Raw genomic sequence first — 26,778 nt, forward strand, 5'->3', positions numbered from 1 at the left:
TTCCCGCCCACTATAGCTGCCTCTGTCCTCAACCTTGGATAGAGGCAAGAAAAATATAGCCCATATAAGTAATTTCCTCGGGCTATGTAAATGCTACCAGAACCATAGGGGAGCGCTGTGGCGCTTTAGGACGTACTAGGTTTAGCACTCTACTAGAAGGCATTCTAATTATGTGGGTGATATTCAACCGACATGTACTTCATAGAATCCTACTCAAACATGCCCATTAGGATCAGCCTGTTATTTGTTTGTATAAGTCTTAACTTGTACATTAAAGGTATCAACAGTTACAAGACCAATGTGACTAAGCTATAAGTCCCTACTGTCCCATCTTACCACTCCAATATGCTTACGACATTTCAAGCAAGGCTAATTCATTATAGGATCCGTCAATATATGCTATTTAACAGATACCTTCAAGTTTAGGCAGTTGCACAGAAAGGCCTAGTTGGGACAATACTGCCTATAGAAGCTTTTAAGCACCAAGAAGTCTCCTGTGCATGCATTGTTTGAGTGTTTAATACTTATTGAACTACGTCTCATGCCTATTTATCTCTTGTATACTTATGTCTCTAGTAAATTACTGCATCTTCCTGCATATCATGCAGCTGGTGTGCAAAAGGTTAGCCCTCTAGAATCATGATTTCCTGGGTTCCTGATGGCTGTGAGCCTGGGATGTTAAGACTAAAAACCAGCAGGAAGCACACCGTTGCGAGAGGCTCATGAGGGTAAAGGCAAGATGGGAATAGGTATTCTGGCCTACCTCATGATATGCATTTTCTGGGTGAAGCCAGTTTGGTGTCGGATGCAGAGATCGTTGATGATTCGTTGACAATGTCCCTTGAAGAATAAGGTATGCTGTGTACCTCGGATGGCCAGAGGACCACTCTTAATCTAGCCCTAATCGCTATTGTAGAATCTGGTATTTTCCAAAGGAACAAAACCATCATCTGTCAATTGACTCAATTCCATTGGTACTATCTCAACCGGCTTCAATCGGTCTCTCTGTTAACTGTTATCATGTTGATAGGCGCAATGGTACGATCGCGTGTCATATCCCAAAAATGGTTAGGCATTCTCCAGGGTCATCCACCCCCGGCCTCCTCGACCAACCACAACAGAGGACACGGAAAGCTTCCGCCATGAAAAGCTATTCCGACGTTCCGAGGCTCCGACATCCTTTGGCCCCCGCGTCACATCCCAATCAGGCAAGAAATACGCCCAGGTGGTACAAAATGGCTTCCACCTCGCTGCTGCCTCCTCAATGCTTCATCTTGCGATTAATTTGTTTTTCATCATTCAATACCACCTGACATGGCTCCTCACCCTCTAGCAATTCTCTCCGAAGCGGAGACTAACCTTGCGCGCGATGTCGTTATCGCAGAGCACCCCAACACCGTCATTGACTTCCGGGAGATCTACCTATCAGAACCTCCCAAGGACCAGCTTCGCGAGTTCTTAGCTCTTGAGCACGCTGGTCGTCTGAGTCCAACTACCCCTCGACCCCCTCGTCTCGCTATTTGCCAATATGATGTCATTGGAGCCGACCGCATCCCCGCCTTCCATGAGTCCGTCGTCGACGTTGTAGCGCGGAAGCGTGTCAAGCATAACATTGTCGGAAAGCAGCACCATGCTGCGATTACTATGTGCGTTGGGATGCATATGAAGAAAAGACGATTACCTGCTAATGACGATATGACAGGAGCGAATTCGAGAACCTCGTTGAGCGATGTTTTACCTCCCCCTTATTTAAGAAAGCCTTGGAAGATTTTGACCTGCCGCCGGGATTTGAGGTCACAATCGAGCCATGGCCCTATGGTGGATTGGACAACACTGATGAGAATCGGCGGTACTTCCAGGGTCTCTGTTTTGCTACCGACAAGAGCAAGAATAACCCGGATGCGAACTTCTACTCTTACCCCCTGCCATTGATCCCTGTGATGGATGCGCATACCCAAGAAATCATTCGGGTAGATCGCCCGGCCACCGGTGGCAAGGGAGATGGTTTGACCGAGCAAACCTTCAAGCGTGATATTATCGGGCACTGCAAGTCTTCCGACTACGTGCCGGAGCTTCTGCCAGAAGGCACACGGCAAGATCTGAAGCCTCTGAACGTCGTGCAGCCTGAGGGCCCTTCTTTCCGCGTCACAAATGAGTCCTTGGTCGAGTGGCAGAAGTGGCGTTTCCGTGTTGCTTTTAATCCTCGTGAGGGTGCGACTATCCATGATGTCTGGTACGATGGTCGTAGCGTGATGCACCGACTGTCTATCAGCGAGATGGTAGGTCGTTTTCACAGGGATTATTTAGAGACAATTTGACTGATCAGGATTTAGACTGTTCCGTATGCAGACCCTCGTCCTCCCTTCCACCGCAAACAGGCTTTCGACTTTGGCGATGGTGGTGGTGGTAACATGGCCAACAACCTTTCTCTTGGCTGTGACTGCCTGGGTGTGATCAAATACTTTGATGCTGTCCTTACAGGACCCGACGGTAGTGCGAAGAAATTGCCCAATGCCATCTGCCTGCACGAACAGGACAACGGCATCGGTTGGAAGCACTCCAACTGGAGGACAGGCCGTGCTGTGGTCACCCGGAACCGCGAACTGGTCGTGCAATTCATCATCACGCTGGCAAACTACGAGTACATCTTCGCCTACAAGTTCGATCAATCTGGCGGCATTACAGTCGAGTCCCGCGCGACAGGCATTCTGAACGTCGTCAACATCGACCCGGGCAAGGTCAGCGATTACGGTAACGTAGTGAGCGGAGGTGTCTTGGCGCAGAACCATCAGCATATCTTCTGTGTCCGTATGGACCCGGCAATTGACGGACCAAATAATTCCGTCGTGGTTGAGGAATCCCACCCAGTTCCCATGAACGACATCACCAACCCTAAGGGCAACTTCTACAAGGTCACTCAACAGACGCTTGAGCGCGCTTGCTACCTCGACGCCGCTCCGGATCTGAACCGTACCATCAAGATGATCAACCCTCATAAGAAGAACCCCATCAGCGGTCACCCTGTCGGTTACAAGTTCATTCCGCTGGCGACCCAGCGGTTACTGGCGGATCCTGACTCCGTCCAAGCCAAGCGCGCGCAGTTTGCACAACACCACGTGTGGGTGACAAAGCATCGCGATGGTGAGCTGTATGCGGGAGGTCGATACACGCTTCAGAGCCAGCAGGAGGTGGATGGTGTAGCCGACGCCGTCAAACGAGGCGAATCAGTGGTTGATACGGATGTGGTGGTCTGGAGTACCTTTGGTATCACGCACAATCCTCGTGTAGAGGATTGGCCAGTAATGTGGGCAACGCTTTATCCCCTTCAATCAGTGTCTCTCTGCTAACAGTCAATAGGCCTGTTGAGATATTCCAACTGATGATTAAGCCGGCGGATTTCTTTACAGCGAATCCCTCTCTGGATGTGCCCTCGAGCAGGAATGCGTCGTCGAGACTCGTACAAAAGGAATGTTGCCGTGATGCTCAGTTGTGATGGAGACTGTTGGATGAGGATTATGATTCACGACATTTATAAAACCGTATATTTGATCAGCAAGTCATGGAAAGATCCCGTGGTTGATCTCTGTATGTAAAAGTATATCAATTGAGGAATCAGCTCAATTTGAAGAAGAAGAAGCGAGTTTGAGAATTACCTATTTTAGCAATGGACAATGATGCCTCAGGCTCACATCGAATCCGCATCAATTCCGCTGCCCGCTCGAGACGCGGAATGGTGTTTCTTCCTCTTACCCAACTATTCCTCCTCCACCCGATATTATTTCAACCATACTGCAAGTATCAGCCCATTTTGATTCCATCGGCTTCGATTTCTAATGTCCCGATGCGGTAAAGATCGTAAACCAGACCAGTTACAGCGGCTAAGGCGCCAAATTATGGGCTCGGAATCCCCCAAGCGCGGTGCTGGCATTCCGGGGCAGCCTCGGAGCAAGAAACGAGCCAAGTACACACAGGTAGCATGGTGCGTCCCACCGTCGTGACCTCATTTGTGATATTTCGTCTGATAATGATGGGCACAGCAATGAGTGCAAGCGGCGGAAACTGAAATGTAGCGGAGAGACGGTCTGTTCGCGTTGCGACCGCGACAATGTTCAATGCATCTATGCTCCCACCACACATGCACTCAGCAGCAGAACAATTTCGTCACCAGAGGTGCAGGTCCACGATGAAAGGTCGGCCTCATCGGAGTTTTTGAATGATATAAATTGACGATGATCAGGTTCTCGACCCGACTGAGTACCGTTGACCGTCAGATCGAGGCCCTGCAACGCGAGATGCGGGCTATGTCCGCTCGCCTGCGACAACTTGAATCAGCCTCCCCTTCCACGACAAACAATACTTCCACGATTATCTCAACCATGTCCTCCTCGTCAACGACTACAGGACTCCACCGCATCATGAACCGCCCTCAGTCACCGTCCTACGTCGGTCCTACGAGTGCAGAGTTTGGCCTGACCGCGCGCCAACGGCATTCCGAGGACTTCGACAGCAGCGATGACCTCGTCTCGACGGCAGTGCAGAGTCCGGCGCCCCCGCTCCGAGACGAAATTTCGTCTGACGATCCGCTGGGTTGTCTAGGTTCTGCTGAGGCGCTCCGTCTCGTCGGCGTGTACGAGAATACGGTTGGGTTGATGTACCCTTGCGTCGATCTGGAAAGCGTGCGTGCGTATATTGCCGACTACTTCCGGGATAAGGACGGAGTGGGGCCGAGCTCACCGGCTACGCTGGATCAGGAGTGGTTCTTCGCGAGGGATATCGAGGTGCTGAAGATTCTACTAGCGACGGCGTTGTTAGCCGAGTCGCATGGCCGCAGTGAGAGGGCGGCATTGCTGGCAGATAGCGTGGAGGATCGGTTTGCGACGCGGCTCAAGGTCCCGGAGGTGGATATGAAGGAGTTGCTCATTTTGACTTTGCTGGTATTTCCGTCATTTCTGCCTGATATACTTTGAGTGGCTACTGATGAGACAGTCCATCTTCCATTCCTATCGTGACGACGAAGTCATTTCCTGGCGGCTCATCGGCATGGCGGTGCGAGGTTCAATGCAACTGGGCCTACACTGCCAAGAGACCTGGCAAAAGACCGGTGGTGTCTTCCCCGGTGAACTGCAATGCGAATACGCCAGCAGGCTGTTCTGGTGCATCTACGTGCTCGACCGCAAATGGTCCTTCGGCACGGGCCTGCCCTTCGCCATCCAGGATTCAGACATGGACACCAATCTACCCGAACCCGGCACAAGCACGCCGTATCTCACCTGCATGATCCACTACGCGCGTCTGAGCACCAAGATCTGGGGCCTAGTCGTGGGCTGGCGCAACCGGCCTCGAGCCGCAACAGCAGACTACTGCGCTTACCTCGACTTTCAGGTCCAGCAATGGATCCAGTCTATTCCTCCAGAGCTACGCTTCGACCCTGCCCAGTTGCCAACCCGATCTGAGCGCGCCGGCCGCGCTGCCACAGTTACAGCCACTCCACAACCCCAGCCCCAATCGCACACGCAAACCGACAGCATGATGATGCTCCAAGTCCTCCTCGCCCTTCAGGCCAACCAACTCCGCATCCTCGTTTACCGCCAGAACCTCCTCAGCAGTGAGAGTATCGAAACCAACGTCCCCGGCGCCTCGACCGCCGTCGAAACAGCCAAAAGCACAGTCCGCATGCTCGATTTCTTCTCCCGCGTGTCGCCGCTCTACTTCCAGCGCCCGGAACCCTTCAATTACTTCCTCATCTCGGCATTGGCGGCGCTGTTCCTGGCAGTCCTGCACGCCCCCGCGCGGTTCAGCCAAGTTTGTCGTCCCGAGTTCTACGCCGCCGTTGACATGGTGCGGCGGTCGTCGACACGCGCGCGCACCTCCCGCCGCTTACAGAAGATCATAAAGAACTTGAAGATGATCTGGATGAATCTCGGGGCGCAAAGGCCCAAGGAGCCAGTGCAGAAGAACGGGGCGAATCGTCGCACTCCGCTTGGACTGGATGCTACGGGTACCCCGCTGTCGATGGGGAGTCATGCCGAGCTGCCGGATACTCAGAGGCCCATGTCGGGTGTTCCCACAACGCAGCACCCAGCGTCTGCGTACTGGCGCTCCATGACGTCTCCGACGACGGTGCTTGCGGACGAGACAAGTTGTGAGGACCTGACGAGTTTCTTTGAGATGGCGGGTGGGTTTTATTTCGATTCGAGGATGGGGAATGGGGGCGCGGGTGATGAAGGGCTGCTACCTGATGCTGCGACGGAAGGTCTTGATGCCTTTCAGGCGGAGGATGAGGCGTTGACGAGGGTAATGGCTGGATTATTATAGCATGAGTAGGCTCATGCCATCATATGCTTTCATACTTCAAGCCTAGACGGCAACAAATCTATGTGCTATTACTGTGATACAATTATACCGAACTCAAGCTTCCTCTGGTGGTTCCAGAAGCGACATCCGTACCATGACCTCGACCGAGCTCCACAAGAGACCCGACGGCACATCTCGGTCCCACTCAAAATGGGGATTGACAAACTGCATATCGAACAAAAACATGAATTTGGCGATGGTGAGCCGAAGCTTCTGCAGCGCGATCTGCCGGCCCGGGCATGAGCGGGGTCCTATGGAAAAAGGCCGGAAGGCGCGCTTCTCGTCTGGATTCTTCGGGTCCAACCAGCGTTCAGGCTTGAAGGTATCCGGTTCGTGCCAATATCTTGGGTGGCGCTGGAGAGTGTACAGATCCACCGAGACTAAGCACTACTCGTCAAATCCTGTCAGTAGGGGGTCCGAGGAAGACGGCAGGGTAATTAAGAAGAAACAAGGAAGGAGATGAATGCATGCGACTTACTCCAGGGGGAACGTAAACCCCGTCTACCACCGCGCCTGTCGAAACCCGACTGGTGAATTGCCCGTTCAGGCCGGGCCATAGTCGCAAGCCCTCGTCGATGCACGCAGTGAGGTATGGAAGCCCTAGGAGTTGGCTGTCGGTGATGGGCTTGCTGGCGGAGAAAGTCGACCGGATCTCCTGTTGCAGAGTGCGGTAGCGCACAGGATCTCGCATAAGGGCACATAGGATCGCCCGGGTGGAGGACTCGGATGTTTCGAAAGACGCATAACTGAGAACCTTTAGCACTTTTTCTACCGTGGCTGAAGCGGTCGCGGCTCACATCAGGCCAGTGACGTTGCTAGACATCTGCTCGACCAATCGAGGATACTTGTCGTTCTTGTATGGTATTGCTTGGGAAACGAACGTGTTCGTGCCTTCAGCTCGCCTGTGTCCACCTGTCAGTTGTGCTATATCATGACCCGCCAGCGAGACGTACTGCTTCAGTGCAACGCTAGATAGGTGTGCCGGATCTAGGAACTTCGGTATCCACAGAAAGCCAAATTTATCAATGAGCATCTTGAGTCCGCGCCGGCTCAGAAGGAACGAACCCAGCGCCCAGCCGACCCCGATCAGGTTTTGGTGAGTTTTTTGGCCGATCCAGTTGTCTGCCCAAGAACCCCCTTGGTTAGCATTTACCGGCGGTCCGAATGGTCATCACATGGTACCTTTCATGCTTTCCGGGACGGGGTATCCCAGTCCCACGTCGCCTATGAGGTCCCATTCCAACTGTTCGAGGAGACCGGTGAGATTGACACATATGGGGGTGCCCGGCTTGATGTTTAACCTAGCCACGAGCTCATTAAATCGTCTCTCGTGGTGGGCCTCAAGACCGCCTGTGACCGCGAGACGGATGGCTGGGTGTAAGACTTTCCGCAACTCTTTCTGTTCCGCTGGGCTGTGATAGCTTACGAAGCTGACTCCCGGCGGGCAGAGACCCTCGACAGCCGACTCGAATGCTCCATATGTGATGAAGGAAGCACAGTTTGCGCTATAGATGGTGTCGTGGGCACTGATGGAGCAGAAGGAGAGTTCACTTGGTCCGAGGCGCACAACATCGCCTTCAACCGCGGTCAGGTTTATCGAGCTAGTGCAGGAGATAAGGGGAAGAAAAGGGCATTATCGGCGTACCATGCTTCTGGTGCTGCTCCTGTATGCTTTGGTTGAGTTTGTTCGACCAAAGAACACGAATTAACCACGACTGCCTTTGTCAATTCTGACCTTGAAGACGCTGGATAGGACATGGCATGCTCACTGGGCATAGTTTCGCTAATCGGGGCCCGGGGATTTTGGCCAAAGCATCGAAATATACGTAGTACACGGCATAGGCAACGCAGAGAACGGATGCCTACAGCGAGACGACTCCTTAGTACAAAAACGTCCGTCAATGTGAGAACGAAGGGAATCTTACCACAATCACAGCCTCCATAATGACAGAGAACTGGAATCCAGTTATTGCGGAAATTGGTTAGAAAGCACAAATTGCTTCCTATCTCCGTCCAGTGGGCGATTCTGAAAATCGGTGCAGACCCTTTTTTTTTATCCCTCCATATCTACCGGAAGTAGGAAGGAGGAAGGGATGTGGCCAAGGGGGTGTGCGCACGCGGCCGACTAGAGTATACATGCACGGCAAAGTTGATTCATTGGATCTCATCCACACCACATAGCAGGATTGTGTCATGTAACGCCAGACCTGCGCTGAAAGACTTCTAAAACGAGAGCGAATACGCATTGGCATACCACGTTGGAGCAAGGGGTGAGGAAGCTTATGCCTTGGGCTGATTGTGATGGGCATGGAATGCACGGGATAGTTACTGGAGGAAGGATTCCATCTTGCTGCAAGCTGGGAGACTCGTCGGGGGGTGACTCGGAGGGCTTAGTGTGTTCGTACACCCTGTGCAAGGCCAATCTGTCTGATCGATGCCTCTTTTGCAAAGCTGGGATTTCCAGTGGAATAAAGTTGGTAAAAGATGGGCTGGGAAGAATTTTGGGACTGCAAGGGGCAGCTTATGATCATCGCCGCGGCGAAATTGTACCTGCGTTTCATCGTAGGGATGGGGGAAGGAGATGAGTTTGCGCATCAAGGGGTAAGTCGAGTAAGTCGACCTGGAAGATCGATGCAGTGTTATTACTCCGCACTGTGTATTTGAATGCTCTTTAGATAGGTCCAGACTATTGAACCGACGACTATTGCTGAAGCCTTTCCAAAATATTGTCTCGGCCACAACTTGATATATCAGCGGACAACTTACACATGCTGTCTTGGAGTGGCTGGCTGGGCCCGAAAGTAATGAACTGAAATAGTGAGAGGAACGTTGAGGATCATCTCAAAAGTGCTCTCGCGGCTTTGCAAGATCTCGTTCATCTCTCCCATTTGCGGTATTTGTTGCTTTGTTCCTTTGTTGCCTGACCATTAAACTTAACCAAGAGGTCTGGGAGCCCATGTCTCATTTCTATTTCTGAGTCCTGGTCTGCTATCCACATTCTTTCAATCGAGTAGAATTGCGCGCAAGCATAGGATCGCGCACGGATCGAAGCATAGATCTTGGCGATGAGGCAACTTCTTGGGAGCGAGGTTTAAAATTAGATTCCAAGTACTTGTCTCGCGATCCAAACGTATGACCGAACCGGACAGCATTGAGCTCAACAGAATAATGACCTCGAAAGGCCTTGACGAGTGAGAAGAGAACAAAGAAGGGGTCGAAGGGAAGGAATGTCCGCACAACCTGCTCGTTTTCCATTCAACCACGCCGATAAGACCCGTCACTTTGTATGACCAGCTGCCTTCTACCTGAGGAGCACTCGAGTCTCTCACCAGTCAAAAGCAAAGAAAAATGAAAGCGTGCTTATCCAGCAGCACCAGGGACCTTGCTCGCGACCTTACCACGTCGAACGACCTCATCCTCCAAGTAGAAGAAATTTCGATGCGGGAGGGACTCGATATTCCACAACCTAATTTCCGCACAACTCTGGTGAGATTGTCTTCTTGCTCAGGGCGAGAGACAGGCCAGACAAAACAGACCATTGGTGGGGTAAAACGCTAGGTAAAGGCCCGCAGCCCGGTGGATCTGTGTTCGGCAGACTGACACATTCCCCTGCCAAGATGTTGCAAATGTCTCTCTTCTAGCAGTCTGGCAGGTCATTTTTGTCTGGGGACAGTCGATAGTGAGAAGTGAGTTCATTGATCGCGCGTACTCCAAATGCAGTAGCCGAGTCCGCTGGCGATACTGTCATTTTGTGCCCATCCAAATACCGCGTGATAGCATCATATATCCGGTTGAACTACCGGCAGCTTGGTACTCACAAAAGGACTGTCCGATTGGTGGATACCTACTTCCTACTGTAGCTGGTGCTGAAACAGCCGAAACAGCAACTCCTCCTGTGGCTGGTGGACGCAACAACTATCGACCGTGGCAGCTCGGACTAAGCAAGTTAAAACGCCCCGTTACTTGGTAAATTACGAGGCAAGCACACTTTACCGACGTGCTGCATTGCGAAGGACTTCTGATGAGAGAGCAGGACGAAGGATCGAAGTATTCACCCCGCATTTTTCTCCGCAACCCGGGAAATTTGTGTTCTGCAGAGTGCCGGCTGCAGCGTGGAGATGTCGGCTGATCTGCCAGGATTAGCGTGCGAGAATGACACGATCAAGTAATGCATACAACTCAACAAATCTGGATTGTTGCGGATGCTGGCGGCGTAGGATGGAGATTATCACGGGCAATGACCGACCTTTTTCGTGCCCAGCGACCGCTGACACGGAGCAGGGGAAAGGTGAAACTCAGCACCTGTTAGTATAAGCCTCCACCATCCGCTCATCTTGACGAGTGTGACAGCCTTAATGAGCTTAATGTGAGGAGATCCTCCCACCGGAGCAGAAAACGGACAAATGGTTTGCACAAATAGTTCATTTGTGCTTTGGCAACTCGCCAGCTGTGCCATCGGTGGAGTCGCACGCATATATATAGCAAGTGCTTGTCTCTCGTATCATGCTTCTTTCCCACCATCATGGGACCGACTTGAGATTGTTCAGTAGCCATGCATTCCTCAATTTTCGTGGCTGTAGCGTCCTGCTTGGTAGCATTGGTCCATGGCTATGCCAACCCGGGGTCATGTTCTGGTGCTTGTAACGTTCATGATCCTGCCCTCATTCGAAGACAGTCCGACGGAAAGTACTTTCGATTCTCTACTGGCAATAAGATCTCCTATGCGTCATCCTCTTCCATTCAAGGTCCATGGACCGTGCTAGGCTCCGTGTTACCGAGTGGGTCGTCGATCAACCTGGATGGAAAAAACGATCTTTGGGTTAGTAATTCCTCAGTTGACAGCATATCTCTTCATTTCACTCAGTCGAGATCTCTCGTCTGACCATCCCTATATCCTCTGCCTATAAGGCAAAGTCTACCTGATAATTGCTGCAGCACCCCTCCGGGGATAAAGTCTGACTCGAACTATGTAGGCACCGGATGTCTCCCTCGTCAACGGCGTCTATCATGTGTATTATTCAGTCTCGACCTTTGGATCCCAATCCTCTGCCATCGGTCTTGCAACATCTTCAACCATGGACTTGAACTCATGGACCGACCATGGTTCGACGGGTATCCAATCCAGCTCCTCAAAGCCATACAATGCGATTGATGGCAACCTCTTCAACGATGGGGGAAAATATTACATGAATTTTGGCTCCTTCTGGCATGACATCTACCAGGCACCGATGAACTCGGCCGCAACGGTCGTGGCGTCTGGGTCCTACAATATCGCCTATAACCCCTCAGGGACCCATGCCGTCGAAGGAGCGTTCTTGTATAAGTATGGCAGTTACTACTATCTCTTTTTTTCTGCCGGTATCTGCTGCGGCTATGACACATCCAGGCCGGCATCCGGACAAGAATATAAGATCAAAGTCTGCCGGTCCACCTCAGCGACTGGCAATTTCGTAAGTAGACACAGGAAAGACCTCGAACTTTGTAAAGCTGATATTGTCCCAGGTTGACGCCAGCGGTGTTGCTTGCACGAATGGCGGCGGCACAGTTGTCCTCGAAAGTCACGGAACTGTATATGGACCTGGTGGACAGTATGTCTTTTCTCATCACATTTCGATCCGTCAGCAAAAAGCGTCAAGATGCTAATTCTTCACCCACAGAGGTGTCTTCACTGACCCAAGCCTTGGCCCTATCCTTTACTACCACTATGTCGATACCACGATTGGCTATGCAGACGGCCAGAAGCGCTTCGGATGGAATAAGATTAATTTCTCCAGCGGATGGCCAGTCGTATGAGCAAGTGGTTAAATGGACAGACTTCGTGGTTCAAGCTTGAAGTATTTGAACGTCATTGAGCAATGCGCGTTATCTTCTCCCATATATCGAATGAAGGATGCATGCGCGGATGACCAAGTGATGTAGATGGAAATTGCCTCGTAGTGGAAAGAATTCGCTTTGAGCAGGTGCAGAGGGAAGGGCACGCAATTGGACTGCCTCAGACCATCCGTATTCTGCCCTGCTCAAGCCCAATTCACTTCACTGCCAGAATCTACCAGGGTCACCTAAGGCTACACTGAACATTAAGGAATTCGTCGTATCAACCTCATACATTACTTGAGACTTAAACGATAATGCAGAAAGAAATTCTAGCCATGCCCAACCCATATTACTATCTTGAAACGGAGTTTAGGGCCGTACTCCAGTACCATCGCTACTCCTGATAAGTATAATGAGGTGTACATAGCATTCGTCCTGGCGCAGTTTAATTGAGGTACAAATTTCCCCATTCCCAGCAAATATTTTCAAGGATAATTGCTCACCTTGGGGATCACAGGGTTAGATCGATGCTCGTAAGCTCAAATTTGGGGCAACGAGAACCGCATTTCGGATACAGGTTTACACCGGCAAGCGAGCTGCTGGATGCGATTATGATGGTCAATCGGGTAATGAAACAATGAATGCAATCTGTGTCCATTCTCTGATTTACTGCGTTGTTTACCCTTGTCTTCCCCCACAGAAGCAGGTCGTGAGCTCAGCAAATCGTCGAACAGAATCGATGAGTGTGAGAAAAGGATGACGGAATCTCCATTCCCAGCCTGACGAAGACTTCCTGATGAACAGTTCCACAAGGAGATGCGTCCGCCTCTACAGGGATGTTGACTCTGCTGCTCAACTGAAGCGGAAGGTAGCCGGAAGTACCGTTTCATTCACGGACTCTCTGGCGAATGAGAGCATTATCATTTGACAAGCGACTACGTCCGAAAACGAAGGATTATCCACACCTTGTGACGGCTTAATATCTACCAGAATGCTATTCGCCTTGATGACCGTGAAGACATGTAGCGGCGCAGTGTGTCCGCGTCTAGACCTGCAAATGACTCTGCATGTGGCTGATTGCGAGAGGAATGCATCAGGACACTAAGAATTGCCTCCAATCTCAATGAGCGGGGTTATTACTCAGTACTCGCGGCGTGTTTGGGAATAGACCTGGAGTTATCCTCATCTCGAAACGGGAGACTTCCGAAAACAATCATACCTAGTACGCAGATTTGCGAGTCAATGGAGAACGTAGCGCGGCAGGAGAAGCACGCTTGATGCTCAATTGGGCTGTATCCGTATGCCTCATTACAGAGGCCTTTGGCTATTACTTGATGTGATTGCTCTTACACCTGCGCTGAGTCTGCAGCATACATTTGCCATTTAAGCGCACATATCTATACTTTAAACAGTTGCTTCCAGCTAGTTTTGTCCGTCACATTGCCTCGGCCAAATGCGCTGACTGGATGAGATGGCTGGAGCCTTCGGCCGTTTGATGAGGCGCTCAGGCCATCGTCAGGCACGTTTGATCAATCCCCTGGGTGATAATAATGGGTAGACGACGATTGGGTCCTTCGGCGAATGGATGCAGATCACTACGTCGACTGCCACGGCAGCAGAATCGGCTTGCTGGACATTGATTAAGCTACTCTGTTTTCCACCAGTGCGCAGATCTTGCCGCTGTGGACATGCAGGTTAAATGAGGGTATTCGTCACCCACTGACGACTCTCTGTCTTGGCACAGCGGAGTATCTTCACCATGATGCTTCTGCCTCTTGGAGAATGAGCAGATATCCTGTATTGGCTTTTCTTGGCATTGGAAGAAGCAACGGGTATGCATTAGATAGTCCGGGGCTTGTCATTCATCGGACGGTGTTACTCCTCGAAGCCTAGCACTCGACGCGTTGAGCCGGGGTTGGAATAGTGACCACCAGGACGACGGTTGATGTTGGACTCTGTCCGGTCTCTACGGGAAGCACGTGAATCGCTCCTCCATATGGCAGCTGCTCGTCTATATAAAGGGTTCGCAGTCCACCGGCTGTCCATGATTCTTCACTACACGATCCTCCAGATACTTTGCTACTCATATCACCGAAACCTCAAGATGCAGCTCAAGCAAGTTCTTTCTCTTTGTCTACTCGGAGCCTCTCTGGTGTCCGCTCATCCTGGCCACGAGGAGAAGCGGGCATCTAACGAGCTGCTGGCGTTCAAGGCGCACGTCCGTCGCGGTCTTTCGCTGTGTGCGCGCTCTTTCGATGAGAGTGGTCTCAATGCGCGCGCCATTGCTCGCCGTGCGAAGCTCGCCAGCGAGTACCGGCGCCGTAAGCTAGCCGTTCGTGACACTGACGACGTGCTCAACACCTCTCACTTGTCCTCGGCCGACTACACGACCTCGACCGACGAGACAGAAATTTTCAGCAGCACTGGAACCTGTGTTCTCAACCCCGAGGGCGAGACAGGCCCATTTTGGGTTAGTGGAGAGCTGATCCGCTCGGGCATTATCGAGGACCAGGCCGGTGTCCCCGTTGTGCTGGATATTCAGTTCGTCGATGTCAGCACCTGCCAGGCCGTCGAGGGCCTGTACATTGACACCTGGAGCTGCAACGCAACCGGTGTGTACTCTGGCGTGAGCGGCAATGGCAACGGCAACAGCGCGGACACCTCCATTCTGGAAGAGACCTTCTTGCGTGGTATAGCCAAGACGGATTCGGATGGTGTGGTATCTTTCAACACGCTCTTCCCCGGCCACTACTCGGGCAGAACGACTCATCACCACATCATCGCCCATCTGAATGCCACCTTGCTTTCCAACAACACCTTGACCGGCGGCACAGTCCCCCATATCGGCCAACTCTTCTGGGACCAGTCCCTCATCGACGAAGTGGAAGCTACCGCCCCCTATAGCACCAACACTGTTGCGCAGACCACCAACGCCGAAGACCGCGTCTTCTCGGACGAGACGTCTGGCACCACCTCGGATCCAGTGTTCAACTACGTTCTCCTCGGGGACAGTGTGGAAGATGGCTTGCTGGGCTGGGTCACTGTGGCGGTCGACCTGACAGCAACCTACACGCCTAACTACAGCTTCGTCTACACCTCCAGCGGCAGCGAGGCAATATCTGGTAATTCAGGTGGCAGTGGTAGTGGTCCTGGCAGCGGCAGCAGCGGTCCTTCTGGTGGCATGGGTGGTGGACCTGGCGGATTCTGAGCGACATGGGCCTGATACATATCTCAGAGACGAGTCACTGCTCTCTATAGCGGGTGCGAATTGTGGTTTGTTCAAGTGTATGTATTGACAGTTAAGAGGACGTCACTCGTTCGGCGATAGTTTCCCACTCTGCAGCTTAAATTATTTGTGCTTGTGTTTATGTACAGAACTTAAATTCAATCACTAAAGATGCGAAATATTTGATACTCGAAACTCACTATCAAAGTTGGGACATAAGGAGTGTCTGCCAGCATCGGCTATATCCGCGTCGGGAAAAGGTCTCCTCTCGGCCGAGGTTAATCAGTACCACATTCCAACTTCATTCACGAATTTCATGCAACATCTTCAATATCGGTAACTATCTGTCCATAAAAATGGAATCTCGTCCCAAGCCAACTCCAAGTAAAAGCTTCCTCAAATATCACGCGGGCTGGCGTCGCGTGGTCAGCCACTTCAGCCCATCGTAAGTCTGCTCACTCGGCTGGCGCAAGCATCACAACACCTGACTGACAATCCGCAGATGGTTCTCCACGACTATGGGCACCGGCATCGTCGCCATTTTATTCCATATCATCCCATTCGGGCACATATACTTGCACTATGTATCCGTCGTCTTCTTCATTCTCAACCTCATTCTCTTTGCTGTAGTACTTTGCATGTCCATCCTCCGGTACACGCTGTACCCTGAGATCTGGGCAGTGATGATCCAGGACCCGACGAACTCGCTCTTCCTTGCGACCTGTCCGATGGGTTTCGCGACGCTGATCGAGATGTGGGTGTTCGTCTGTGTGCCGGCCTGGGGGGACTGGGCGAGGACGGTGGCATGGGTGTTGTGGATTGTCGATGCGGTGGCGGCTGCGTCGGTGACGGTGTCGCTGTCATTCATTCTGTATTACCAGCGCTGCTCATCCAACGGGAAAAGGCTGACAACGATAGGATCTCGCAAACGTATATTACGTCGCTTGAACGCATCACCGCCCTGCAGCTTCTCCCCATCGCGGCGACGATCGTTGCGGCAGGGACAGGTGCGGAGGTTGCTGATATCTTACCAGATCCGCAGCATGCCATGGGTACCGTACTCGTCTCGTATATTCTCTGGGGAATGGGGACGCCTCTCGCGATGACCATTCTGGTGATATACTACCAGCGTCTGGCGGTGCATAAGCTTCCCTCCCGAGAGACGATTGTCAGTTGTTTCTTGCCGCTGGGGCCGCTGGGATTCGGGGGATTTGGGTAAGCCGTTATTTTCACGTCGTACAACTCGATCTGACGAGATAGGATTCTGTATCTTGGGAAAGTTCTGCGCAAACTTGTCGAGACTCACGAGGTGATTGACCCCGTGGCGGGATCGGTCGCATACACCTTGGGGCTGTTCATCTCGCTGCTTATGTGGAGTTTCGGGCTCATATGGCTTGTCTTTGCCCTGGCGACAATCTATCACACGTCCCCGTTTCCATTCAACATGGGCTGGTGGGGATTCACCTTTCCGCTGGGCGTGTATGCGGCGAACACCCTCCTGCTGGGTGAGCAGCTGGATTTGATGTTTTTTAAGATTTTTGGAACGGTAAGCATAAATCGTCATTTAGAAAACTTCAATTACTAAACCAGATAGATACTCAGTGTGGCCGTCATCCTCCTGTGGCTGGTTGTGGCCGCCCGGACGCTGCACGGCGCATGGCAAGGGAGTCTCTTCTACGCACCTTGTCTGCAGAATCTAAAGAGCAAGGAGGATCCAGCAGAAGCGTCTATTCGCCAGGCATGATATAAGTCCGTAGTGCATAGTTGACTCGATATAGATCTCGCCAATTTTACTCCGTTTAGGAAACCCCGCTATCCTCTTGCATCCGCGCTAAGCAAGACACAGCCAATCCAACCCTGGTCAATCCGGATATCACCACAGTAGTGCTGACAGGGAAATTGGAAATTCCAACCGACCTGGCCCCTCGTATCTGCGACTGAGATATCACATGGTGGGATGGATGACGGATCGCGTGCGGCTGAAGACGGGCGTATTTCATTTTCTGCCCCTCCCAGACTCTCCTTCATGTCACTTTCCCCAAGACATCATGGTACGCCTCTTCCCCCCTCCATACACACTAGACATGATTTTAAGCTATGTGAATAGGAAACCGAAAACGAATTCCCCTTCCTCGAGGAGGTATATACACCTCCCTCACAATCCAAGATCGAGTACGAATCCCCTTCACCCTATGAGCGGGAAAGAAGCTGACATACACACCGTAGTTTCGTCTTTGTCCACGGTCTCAACCCCCGCGGCAGAAGTGACCATCCCTACGAAACATGGCGCCATCAGAATGGCACCTTCTGGCCGAGGGATTACCTGCCGCAGGATATACCCCACGCGCGGGTGTTTGTGTATGGGTACAACTCGAACGTGACGAATCCGCAGGCCATGTCGACGGCGAGTGTGAAGGATCATGCCAATACGCTGTTGAATTTGCTTGATATGGAGAGAAGTCCGCAGCTGGTATGTCTAGCTTTGTTTGACAGGGCGCGGAGGCTGATGATGGTAGAATACGCGTCCGCCGAAGATTGTGTTTATCGGACACAGCTTGGGGGGGTTGGTGATTAAGCAGGTAGGCCGCTTGTCAAAGCTTGAGGAGACTGAGATTGATGTGATAGGCTCTGCTCAATGCGCATGAAGATCCCAAGTATACGGCGATCCGGCTGGCGACATGCGGACTCGTTTTCTTTGGGACTCCACATCGCGGAGCCAAGGGTGTTGAAGTCGGCAAGATTGCTGCCAAGGTCGCGCGTTTCGTATCGAAAGGACATGCGAGTAATGAGCTGCTGGATTGTCTCGAGTACAATTCCCTCTTCACGCGGCAGATGTCTAGCCGTTTCAGTCATCAGCTGGAGGACTATCGGGTCGTGAGCTTCGTGGAGGGCAAGGAGGTGTTGATTGGAGGTGCGGGTCCGGCGTCCGTCAGCCATGTAAGCCTCTCCTTCGTGGTGGATGAACAAGGTCTAAAGAAGGCAGCTGGTTGTGGACGAAGAGTCGGCCGTGCTGGGCCTCCCCGGTAACCGGGAAACCCGACTCAAACTCGACGCCGACCACTCGCAGATGTGCAAAATCGGGTCGCGCGGCCCCATGTACAAACTCATCAAGGGCAACATCAAGCAGATCGTCGACCAAGTCCTCGTCGCCGAACAAGGATACATCCCGCAACCGTCGACGTCGCCCAATCCGGGCCCGCCGTTACCTCCGCGCATGCACACCAACAGCAGCTCCCCCTACCCTAGTGCCACCCCCCAGGCGACCGGCCAACGCATCGTGGGGACAATGTACGTGGCGGTCGACAGCGACCCGCGCTCCATTCAAGCCGCCGAGCACAAGAACGCCGGGCGCTGGGATCAAGCCCGCAACCTGGAGTATGCCATCTTCCAGGAACACCTGCGGACGCTGGGCCCGGACCACAATAGCACGATTGAGGTGGGCTACCACCTCGCCGAGATCGACCTGGAGGCCTCGTACCTCGCCAAAGCAGCCGAATGGTGCAAGTGGGTATCCGACCAGGGCCAGCGCACGCTGGGCCCCCGGCACCCGCTGACCCTGCGAGCCGAGAGCCTGATGGGCGATATCCTCTGCGCACGAGGCCGATACCAGGAGTCGGAGTCGGTGTGTGCCAACGTTCTCGCACGCCAGCAGATGAGCATCGGCGACGACGACCTCGACACGCTGGAGACGCGCCGCCGCCTCAGCATGGCGTACGGCAATCTCGGCCAGGAGCAGAATGCGATCAGCATCGCCGAGAAGCGCCACGAGGCGCTCCAGCGCGTTCTCGGCCCGCAGCACATCCGCGTGCTGGCCTCCGCGCTCGACATCGTCGAGGTGATGATCACGGCGCGCACACAACACGCAGAGAAGCTCCTGGAGATGCGCTTCAGCGGGGAGATCGCAAACACCACGGCGCAAACGGGCAAGATCGCGCGCGAGGTGACCGATCTCCTCGGGCCGCGCCATCCGCTTTCGCTGCGTGCGCTGCGTCTGCATGGGATCCTCCAGATGCTACAGCAGGATTCCACAACTGCGTCGGAAACACTGCGGCGGACTCTTGCCATCGCAGAGGAAACGCTCGGGCCTGATCACCCGGAGTCGATGGCCCTGGTCGCCACCATCGGCATCATGTACTCACTACACAGCGACGGAGGGAACTACATCGCGTTCAGCATGCCGGGGACCAACGACAACAAGCTGCAGATGGCGGGGCCGTGGCTGACGCGGTACCTGTCGTGGGCGGAGACGCGTAAGGGCAAGGACAGCGCCGACGTGCAGTCCATGCTGGATATGCTGGCGCAGCTGCACTTCGCCCGGCAGCAGTATACCGAGGCGTACAAGTACTACGAGCGACTGGTGGAGTCGTACCAGATGGCGGGAATGCCCGTTCCGGAGGTGGCGCAGATGAATCTCCAGACGTGTCGCACGCATACCATGCTACTTACGCAGTATTCGTCCCGGGGTTCCGGGTCGGCGATTGAGGGGATACTGAATTCATTTGTGAAGAAGCGTTTCTAGCCTTGTTTCTTGCTATGGACAGGATATATCACATTCAAATCATAACATAATTCTCAAATCAGTTAGAGAACTTCTCGGGAACCTTGTGCCTGCTCTAATTAGCCATTGTACTCTATATGAAGGCAGTGAACATACCCAGTAGCCTTCTCAAACTGGCCCCGGGCGGCATCGGTGATCTTCTCATTCGTCGACCGCATCTTGGCAGGGTCGACCTTGCCGCCGCCGAAGCGCTGTTCAACGGAGTCGAGGCCTGTACAATTAGCGAACGTCCATCAATCCATTCCGTAAGGAGTGTATATTACCCCTGTCGACGTAGTCCTTCTGCTCGCCCTGTGGCTGGCCCTGGGTCTGGGTGCCGGATGCGGAGTGGCTTCCACCGAGCTTGGAGGCGAGACCGGAGAGTTTGTCCATTTTCTTTTCTGATAGGGCTTGTTTTTCTTGAAGTGTTGATTGAGATGGAGGATGAGAAGGTAAGATCAGGGTAGAGGGGTTATATAGCGTTGTACGGCAGTCGATCAGCTCTCCCGCAGTGGTCTGCGTCATTGTGGATGTGCTGACCCGCCTCCATTAATTAGTGCAGTCTGGTTGGATAGTAACAGTGGGGTAGACTGAGCTTAGATATGGGCGGTCGGTGCGAGGTCTTGGCCTTTGATTAGCTTGTTAGGCATGGTAATATCAGCCATGATGTCATTACTGGCTTCGGCTACTACACAGTAGATGGGGAATAGCAGATCAACGGGCATGCATTAGTGACTAACCTTGAACAACCTAGCAATAACCTAGAAGAGCATGTCTGTATGGAGTATTAATGACCATCTCTCAATTCGCACGACTCAAAACAAACACATCGAAGACAAGAGCCCTGATTGAGCTCACAGCTCACAGCTCACTACTAACAAAAGCTCTGGCGTACTAAAGGCTTACATATCTAATGTGCCATGCATGTATTGTGCTGTACATTAGCCTGAGAGGTGGTTAATCATGGGTCCCAGATAAGGGCTTTCAGGCTCATAATCATTAGAATAAAATACCCCTAGATTAAACCGGTGATGCTACTTGGTCTACTATATAATATGAACCTTTATATTTGCACACGCAAAGCGGCAAGTCATACTTCCGGAAAGAATTGCTGGAAAAAGGGCGATGCTACGAGGAACAAGGCCCACGGAGGTCTTCTAGTCTTGCATGCTTCATCTCAGCAGTGAGTGGTCCGTTCAGTCTTGACTGTATTCAAATTCTCGTAGTATCACCATATGCGCTACAGGGATGGTTCAACATGGTCACACGACAGCATCTGAAGGCCAGTTTACACCAAGCTGACCGGATTAACGCCAGTCTGGGGTGCGGTATCAGACGGGAACGACCGCTCAATGACTGGGATCAGCATCTATCTATTAATCAGGCCTCAGTGATTCAAAGTAAGTACGGGGCGGATTAGCAGAGATGAAGTAGAGGCAGGATTTTACGTTGGGAAGTCTAAACCAGCCTAATACTTTAGCGGCGGCCAGGGTCTTGGACAGCCCAACAGAATATGTGTCTGCCTAGTCGTTGGTCTATCAATCTATCTTAGCTTCTAAACCCTGGTCGGGGTTACCTTTAATGGCCATAGTATTGCACCGCCCCGTGCTTGAGCACCCAACCAGGTAGAAGAGAAACCCAACCAATGAGTCAATGCTACATATGGAGGAGCTGCTTGCCATGTGTCCTCTTAGTGACTAACTTATTATAATATCCAAATAGTAGAAAGATATAGATAACCGCTGCGTCTCGTCTTTTCAGTTTCGTTACAACTTGCCTTCACGAAGACAAAATCAACTCAATATCAAGCAGGTCCCTCAACCTTTCCATTTATCCTACATGATAGAGAGGTACTGACTGTGTGCTACGAACCTAGGAAGCATCGGCATGAAGCTCCCTCATAACCTCATCTTACTCCTCGGATCGACCTCCGTCGCATGGGGTATTCTGCTTCCCGCCCCAGGCGCCAGCGAGGAAGAATGCGGACGTCTAGGAATCATGTATTATGATCCGGACGATCTCCCCGAGGGCGTAACTCCCGAAGATGTACGCCATTGTGAAGCTCATCCTTTGAGCGCCCAGAACTACTGGGGTTGGGGCGACCATTTGCCCCGGTGGTTGTTCCCTTAAGGCACGCAATAGGCGGGGTCAGCGAGGAGTCGACCAGTCACCTGTGGTATCTGTCTCTTGCAATTCAAGGCATCATGAGTACTGTTACTACCTTGTGATGTTTGGCTACCCGGAGTGCCGGCTGATGCCCGTCTTCTGTTGTCTTGGGTTTGTTTGGGCTAGGGTCAGACAGATCAAAGCGTTATTACAGAATCATAGGATGAATGTATTCTAATCATGTCTGTAATCCCGCTTAAATATAGCTAAGCAGATAAATTATCGCAATGGATTCTGATGGGAGGGGTATGCTGGGACTGTGCAACCGTACCGGGTCGAGCAGAAGAGGTGCCGACGCCGCCAGCAATGTGGCCACCTGGCTTGATCGTGCAAGGAACTAGTAGATGTCATACTGCCGAAATATAACCTTTATATATCTAATTGCCTGTACTGCTGTTGAGCCTCGTGACCTTCTTGGTATAGTTGATGTCGGTTGCATTGGATCCTCCCCCACAATATCAGAGCTCCCTGCAAGATCACGTTCGATCCAATAATTCTCTATTAGACTCGTCGAGCATAGGAAGGACAGCCCAGCTGCATGAGACGGGACCCCGTGGAATTTATTTGTCGAGAAGCTTTTCGAGCAACTGAACTTCCAAGCCATCATGTCACCATTTCTGACGAACCACGAAGTATTGCATGAGGCTCCGGTGGTCGTCATCGGCGGTGGTCTTCATAATTGCCGCTCGCATTCATGCTGTCTCAACTCGGATGTAATCCACAGTCTTATCCCTATGACAATACGGTATCGAATACTGACCTTCAAGTCCAATCATGGCTGTCGAGGGGTATCCAACCCGACTAGCCCCTCCCAAGCCGCAAGCCCTCTCCCGCGGTCGCTCGAAATCTGCCTCCGGTTCGGACTGGATGTCGACGGGATACGCAAGGTCGGACGTCGGGATAGAATTTGGATTGGATTAACTTTATCATCAGACTCCATGGGAAGCTGGGGGCCAGCCCGCTGAATGAGCGCCTGGATGTGACACGCACCACAAGTGTCCCTCTCTGGCCATACGTGGATTCGGATATTGCGTTCAGCGGATGTGCAGTTTCTTCGGATCGACTCTTCATACCCGTCAAAGCTCTCTCAAGTGGAACGATATTTCACTTTGGACACTCTGGACTCGTGTGCGTCCTGCCACTGCCTCATCAAAGAGGAGTCCGTCGTCTCACTCTGATAATTGCAGCCAGCGGCACCAACGCCGTTTAAGACCATTCGGCTTTCTTTCCGTTGACGCCACAGAATGGTCCGAAAGTCAATCTGGAGCCTTACAGGCTAAGTAAAGCCAAGTTTACCTACTAGTCCCCGTGCTAAGCGTCAGACGGCATCTCAGTGGGTCGCCGGACTTGACGCCTCTCTCCGAAGGAAACCTTTGTGAGCAGTCCAGGTGTCTAGGTATCAACGGCATTTATTGGCGATGATTGGACGAACAAGTGCCCATTGCTTGCAATAACAAGAATCTTATTGATGGTGAGACAGAGCATGCCATTTATATCTCGAAAATCATTGGTTGCTGATATGTTCAAAGGCCAGAGGCCACGAGTTGGCCATCTGCTTGACTGCTCCTATTGCGACCGAGTCATCCCCTTCAATGACCACGTTCTTCAATTGTTTTTGACTTCTCTGTCAACATCGAGAAGTCCAATTTGAAAATAGACACAAGCCGGTCGTTTCTACAAAAGCGGTATCTGAATTGATCTTTTCTTTCTTCGTCGTCTCAATAACAATCATCATGGTTCTACACGCTCTTCAGTCCAGGGTTCCGATGCTGAGCCGTCAACCACAACTAAGAAAACAAGTCCATAGGCAAGTATACGGAACTCTCATGCATTCGACTCTTTTTTTATTTTCTTGTTTATTTTGGACCTTAAGCTGACTCGACTTTAACAATCACAGTCGTCTCCTCTCCACCACCTCTCATCGATATGCCGATGCCAAATTGAACAGAGTTTCGTCCAAAATTACACAACCTAAATCACAGGGTGCCTCGCAAGCGATGCTATATGCGACTGGTTTGGAGGAAGCGGATATGAACAAGGCCCAGGTGGGAATTTCCTCGGTCTGGTTTGAGGGGAACCCTTGCAACATGCACTTGATGGACCTGTCCTCGCTGGTACGCGACTCGGTTGCAAGGGCAGGACTAGTTCCCATGCGTTTCAACTCGATTGGAGTTTCGGACGGAATCAGCATGGGCACCAGTGGTATGCGATACAGTCTGCAAAGTCGTGAGATCATCGCCGACGGCATTGAGACGGTCATGAACGGGCAGTGGTATGATGCGAACGTCTCGCTTCCAGGCTGCGATAAGAACATGCCTGGTGTCGTTATAGCCATGGGCCGGGTCAACCGTCCTAGCATTGTGATCTATGGTGGTAGTATTAAGCCTGGCTGCAGCGCTGGTGGCCAGACTTTGGATCTGGTCAGCGCCTTCCAGTCATATGGCCAGTACATCAGCGGCCAGATCGATGAAGCACAGCGATTTGACATCATTCGCCATGCATGTCCCGGAAGTGGTGCGTGTGGTGGCATGTATACTGCCAATACTATGGCCACAGCTATCGAAGTTCTCGGGCTTACGGTTCCGGGCAGTAGTAGCTGTCCCGCGGAAGATCCTCGAAAGAAAGCGGAGTGTGAGGAGATTGGAGAAACGGTCAAGAACCTCTTGAAGGAAGACATCAGGCCTTCGGATATTTTGACTCGCCAAGCATTTGAAAATGCAATGATCGTGGTCAATATCTTGGGAGGAAGCACCAATGCAGTCATGCATCTGATTGCCATCGCCCAGTCTGTGGGCATCAAACTCACCATTGATGATTTCCAAGCCGTGTCAGACAAGACGCCGTTCCTGGCAGACCTAAAACCATCTGGCAAGTATGTCATGCATGACCTGTACAAGATTGGCGGCACACCTGCCCTACTCCGGTTCCTGCTCAAGGAGGGTTTGATTGACGGGTCTGGCATTACTGTGACTGGTAAAACAATGAAAGAGAATGTTGCATCTTGGCCTGATTTCCCTGAGGATCAACCCATCATCCGGCCGCTGAGCGATCCCATCAAGCCGACGGGTCACCTTCAAATTCTGCGTGGATCTTTGGCTCCCGGAGGCTCTGTCGGGAAGATCACTGGTAAAGAAGGTCTCCTATTTGAAGGCACTGCCAAGTGCTATGACTATGAAGATGCGTTTGTTGAGGCCCTCGAGCGAGGAGAAATCAAAAAGGGGGAGAAGACCGTTGTCATTATCCGATATGAAGGGCCAAAGGGTGGTCCTGGTATGCCGGAAATGCTCAAGCCTAGTGCCGCCATTATGGGGGCAGGTCTGGGTCAGGACGTCGCCCTCCTTACCGATGGCCGCTTCTCCGGTGGCAGTCATGGATTCCTCATTGGTCATATTGTGCCTGAGGCAATGGAGGGCGGTCCGATCGCTTTGGTCAAAGACGGGGACCGGGTGATTATCGACGCAGAGAAGAGAGTTGTCGATCTGGGTATATCCGCAGAAGAGATGGAGAAGAGGAAGAAGGAATGGAAGGCGCCTGAACCTCGGGCAAAGGCAGGCACTCTGAAGAAGTATGCTGCTCTTGTCAGTGATGCTAGCCATGGCTGTGTTACTGATGGGCCACTCTGATGTCTATACCCATGTGGAGTGTAAATATAAGCATTTCGATTATCTGATGGATTGGCACGGAATTAGGTGGATTTGAGGAAACTCAATGCCCAGGAACCCTGGGTTTCCACTAAAGATGGTGCCGCATATCCCTGTCGTTCTTAATTCTAGAAGACATTAGGGCAATAATCACACAGCTACTGCATATTAAAATTCTTGACAGAGTAATCATGTTAAAAGGTGGTAAATGAATTAAGAGTTATAGAAAGCTTTATGTCCCTATATATCTCAGGCATGGCCTCTGGATAGGACACTCTTAAGTAGTCTGTGCTTGCTGAGCACAGTGTAAGTGTAAGATAGATAGTTCTAGTTAAAAATGAAGTAAAGTAAAGTAAAGTAAAGTAAAGTAAAGTAAAGTAAAGTAGGAGTTATAGACCACTATTTACAAAATACTTAAGCTTATTGGCTATATAATGCTGAGTACTGGCTATTAACCAATGCTTCTATGAGGGAGCCTCCTATCATTCTACATCCGTGTGACTAATAACCCCTGTTCGCTTTACACCCGGGTGTAAATCGACAGGGGGTCGTAAGTCAAGAACTTCATGGTGGAAATTGCTAGCAATTCAGGTGCCATTCAACCTAACTTCTTCAAGAACGTCGCATACGACTGGGAAATTCTCAATCCTTGAACTTGCACAGTCCGTGGCCACTTCATTCCAGCGCTGTGTATATATATCGAAGGAATGTCGCCATCATCCTCAATTCTGCTCATATTGTTACTGAATCAGTCGCACAGTTAGGATCAGTTTGGAACAGTGTGATCAGTGTCTTTGTCCAACTGTTTCCAGAATGGCCTTATCAGCCGAGGCGATAATTACTCTCATAGGTCTATTCATTGCTTGTGTTCCTGGCATTTGGTTCGCGGTCCAGAACAAACAACGGCTCCGGCAGTGGTGGAGCCGAGGAACCAGTCCCGAGGATTTGGCTTCACCATTACCTGGTACGATCTTAGTTTCCGCTGGTTATCTTGTGCTGCGGGGTTATTCTAACTCTTCCATTGATACTTTAGTCCATCA

The 26,778-nt window shown here is 51.7% G+C and overlaps 10 protein-coding genes across 10 annotated transcripts; 8 read left to right on the plus strand and 2 right to left on the minus strand.

Annotated features, from left to right (window-relative positions):
- Positions 1-1,314: 1,314 nt before the first annotated feature.
- Positions 1,315-3,493, plus strand: Aud_003743 (putative copper amine oxidase; the record flags this gene model as incomplete). Its single annotated transcript, XM_043288690.1, has 4 exons — positions 1,315-1,646; positions 1,703-2,279; positions 2,334-3,304; positions 3,358-3,493. The coding sequence occupies 4 exons, from the start codon at positions 1,315-1,317 to the stop codon at positions 3,491-3,493; spliced, it is 2,016 nt and encodes a 671-aa protein (XP_043144625.1).
- Positions 3,494-3,841: 348 nt separating this feature from the next.
- On the plus strand, positions 3,842-6,315 carry Aud_003744 (transcription factor domain-containing protein; the record flags this gene model as incomplete). Its single annotated transcript, XM_043288691.1, has 5 exons — positions 3,842-3,846; positions 3,884-3,979; positions 4,038-4,190; positions 4,238-4,934; positions 4,987-6,315. 5 exons carry the CDS (start codon positions 3,842-3,844, stop codon positions 6,313-6,315), a joined length of 2,280 nt encoding a protein of 759 aa, XP_043144626.1.
- Positions 6,316-6,408: 93 nt separating this feature from the next.
- Aud_003745 (putative cytochrome P450 monooxygenase) lies at positions 6,409-8,297 on the minus strand (the record flags this gene model as incomplete). Its single annotated transcript, XM_043288692.1, has 8 exons — positions 6,409-6,741; positions 6,833-7,100; positions 7,152-7,256; positions 7,308-7,476; positions 7,537-7,929; positions 8,000-8,069; positions 8,124-8,216; positions 8,280-8,297. The coding sequence occupies 8 exons, from the start codon at positions 8,295-8,297 to the stop codon at positions 6,409-6,411; spliced, it is 1,449 nt and encodes a 482-aa protein (XP_043144627.1).
- A 2,609-nt stretch (positions 8,298-10,906) lies between these two features.
- Aud_003746 (arabinan endo-1,5-alpha-L-arabinosidase) lies at positions 10,907-12,147 on the plus strand (the record flags this gene model as incomplete). The annotated part of the gene is made up of 4 exons (XM_043288693.1): positions 10,907-11,173; positions 11,328-11,804; positions 11,857-11,942; positions 12,012-12,147. 4 exons carry the CDS (start codon positions 10,907-10,909, stop codon positions 12,145-12,147), a joined length of 966 nt encoding a protein of 321 aa, XP_043144628.1.
- Positions 12,148-14,272: 2,125 nt separating this feature from the next.
- On the plus strand, positions 14,273-15,376 carry Aud_003747 (intradiol ring-cleavage dioxygenase; the record flags this gene model as incomplete). Its single annotated transcript, XM_043288694.1, has 1 exon — positions 14,273-15,376. The coding sequence occupies one exon, from the start codon at positions 14,273-14,275 to the stop codon at positions 15,374-15,376; it is 1,104 nt and encodes a 367-aa protein (XP_043144629.1).
- Positions 15,377-15,750: 374 nt separating this feature from the next.
- On the plus strand, positions 15,751-17,138 carry Aud_003748 (TDT family transporter; the record flags this gene model as incomplete). Its single annotated transcript, XM_043288695.1, has 5 exons — positions 15,751-15,839; positions 15,897-16,265; positions 16,313-16,609; positions 16,655-16,940; positions 16,989-17,138. The coding sequence occupies 5 exons, from the start codon at positions 15,751-15,753 to the stop codon at positions 17,136-17,138; spliced, it is 1,191 nt and encodes a 396-aa protein (XP_043144630.1).
- Positions 17,139-17,442: 304 nt separating this feature from the next.
- Positions 17,443-19,913, plus strand: Aud_003749 (LipA and NB-ARC domain protein; the record flags this gene model as incomplete). The annotated part of the gene is made up of 6 exons (XM_043288696.1): positions 17,443-17,445; positions 17,502-17,566; positions 17,621-17,864; positions 17,911-17,973; positions 18,020-18,331; positions 18,378-19,913. The coding sequence occupies 6 exons, from the start codon at positions 17,443-17,445 to the stop codon at positions 19,911-19,913; spliced, it is 2,223 nt and encodes a 740-aa protein (XP_043144631.1).
- A 58-nt stretch (positions 19,914-19,971) lies between these two features.
- Aud_003750 (uncharacterized protein) lies at positions 19,972-20,324 on the minus strand (the record flags this gene model as incomplete). Its single annotated transcript, XM_043288697.1, has 3 exons — positions 19,972-20,002; positions 20,049-20,163; positions 20,216-20,324. 3 exons carry the CDS (start codon positions 20,322-20,324, stop codon positions 19,972-19,974), a joined length of 255 nt encoding a protein of 84 aa, XP_043144632.1.
- An 865-nt stretch (positions 20,325-21,189) lies between these two features.
- Positions 21,190-22,061, plus strand: Aud_003751 (uncharacterized protein; the record flags this gene model as incomplete). Its single annotated transcript, XM_043288698.1, has 2 exons — positions 21,190-21,331; positions 21,808-22,061. 2 exons carry the CDS (start codon positions 21,190-21,192, stop codon positions 22,059-22,061), a joined length of 396 nt encoding a protein of 131 aa, XP_043144633.1.
- An 810-nt stretch (positions 22,062-22,871) lies between these two features.
- Positions 22,872-25,720, plus strand: Aud_003752 (dihydroxy-acid dehydratase; the record flags this gene model as incomplete). Its single annotated transcript, XM_043288699.1, has 3 exons — positions 22,872-22,984; positions 23,031-23,225; positions 23,995-25,720. The coding sequence occupies 3 exons, from the start codon at positions 22,872-22,874 to the stop codon at positions 25,718-25,720; spliced, it is 2,034 nt and encodes a 677-aa protein (XP_043144634.1).
- Positions 25,721-26,778: the final 1,058 nt, after the last annotated feature.

The sequence above is a fragment of the Aspergillus udagawae genome, assembly GCF_001078395.1.
Source record: "Aspergillus udagawae IFM 46973 DNA, scaffold_2, whole genome shotgun sequence".
Classification (NCBI taxonomy): Eukaryota; Fungi; Ascomycota; class Eurotiomycetes; order Eurotiales; family Aspergillaceae; genus Aspergillus; species Aspergillus udagawae.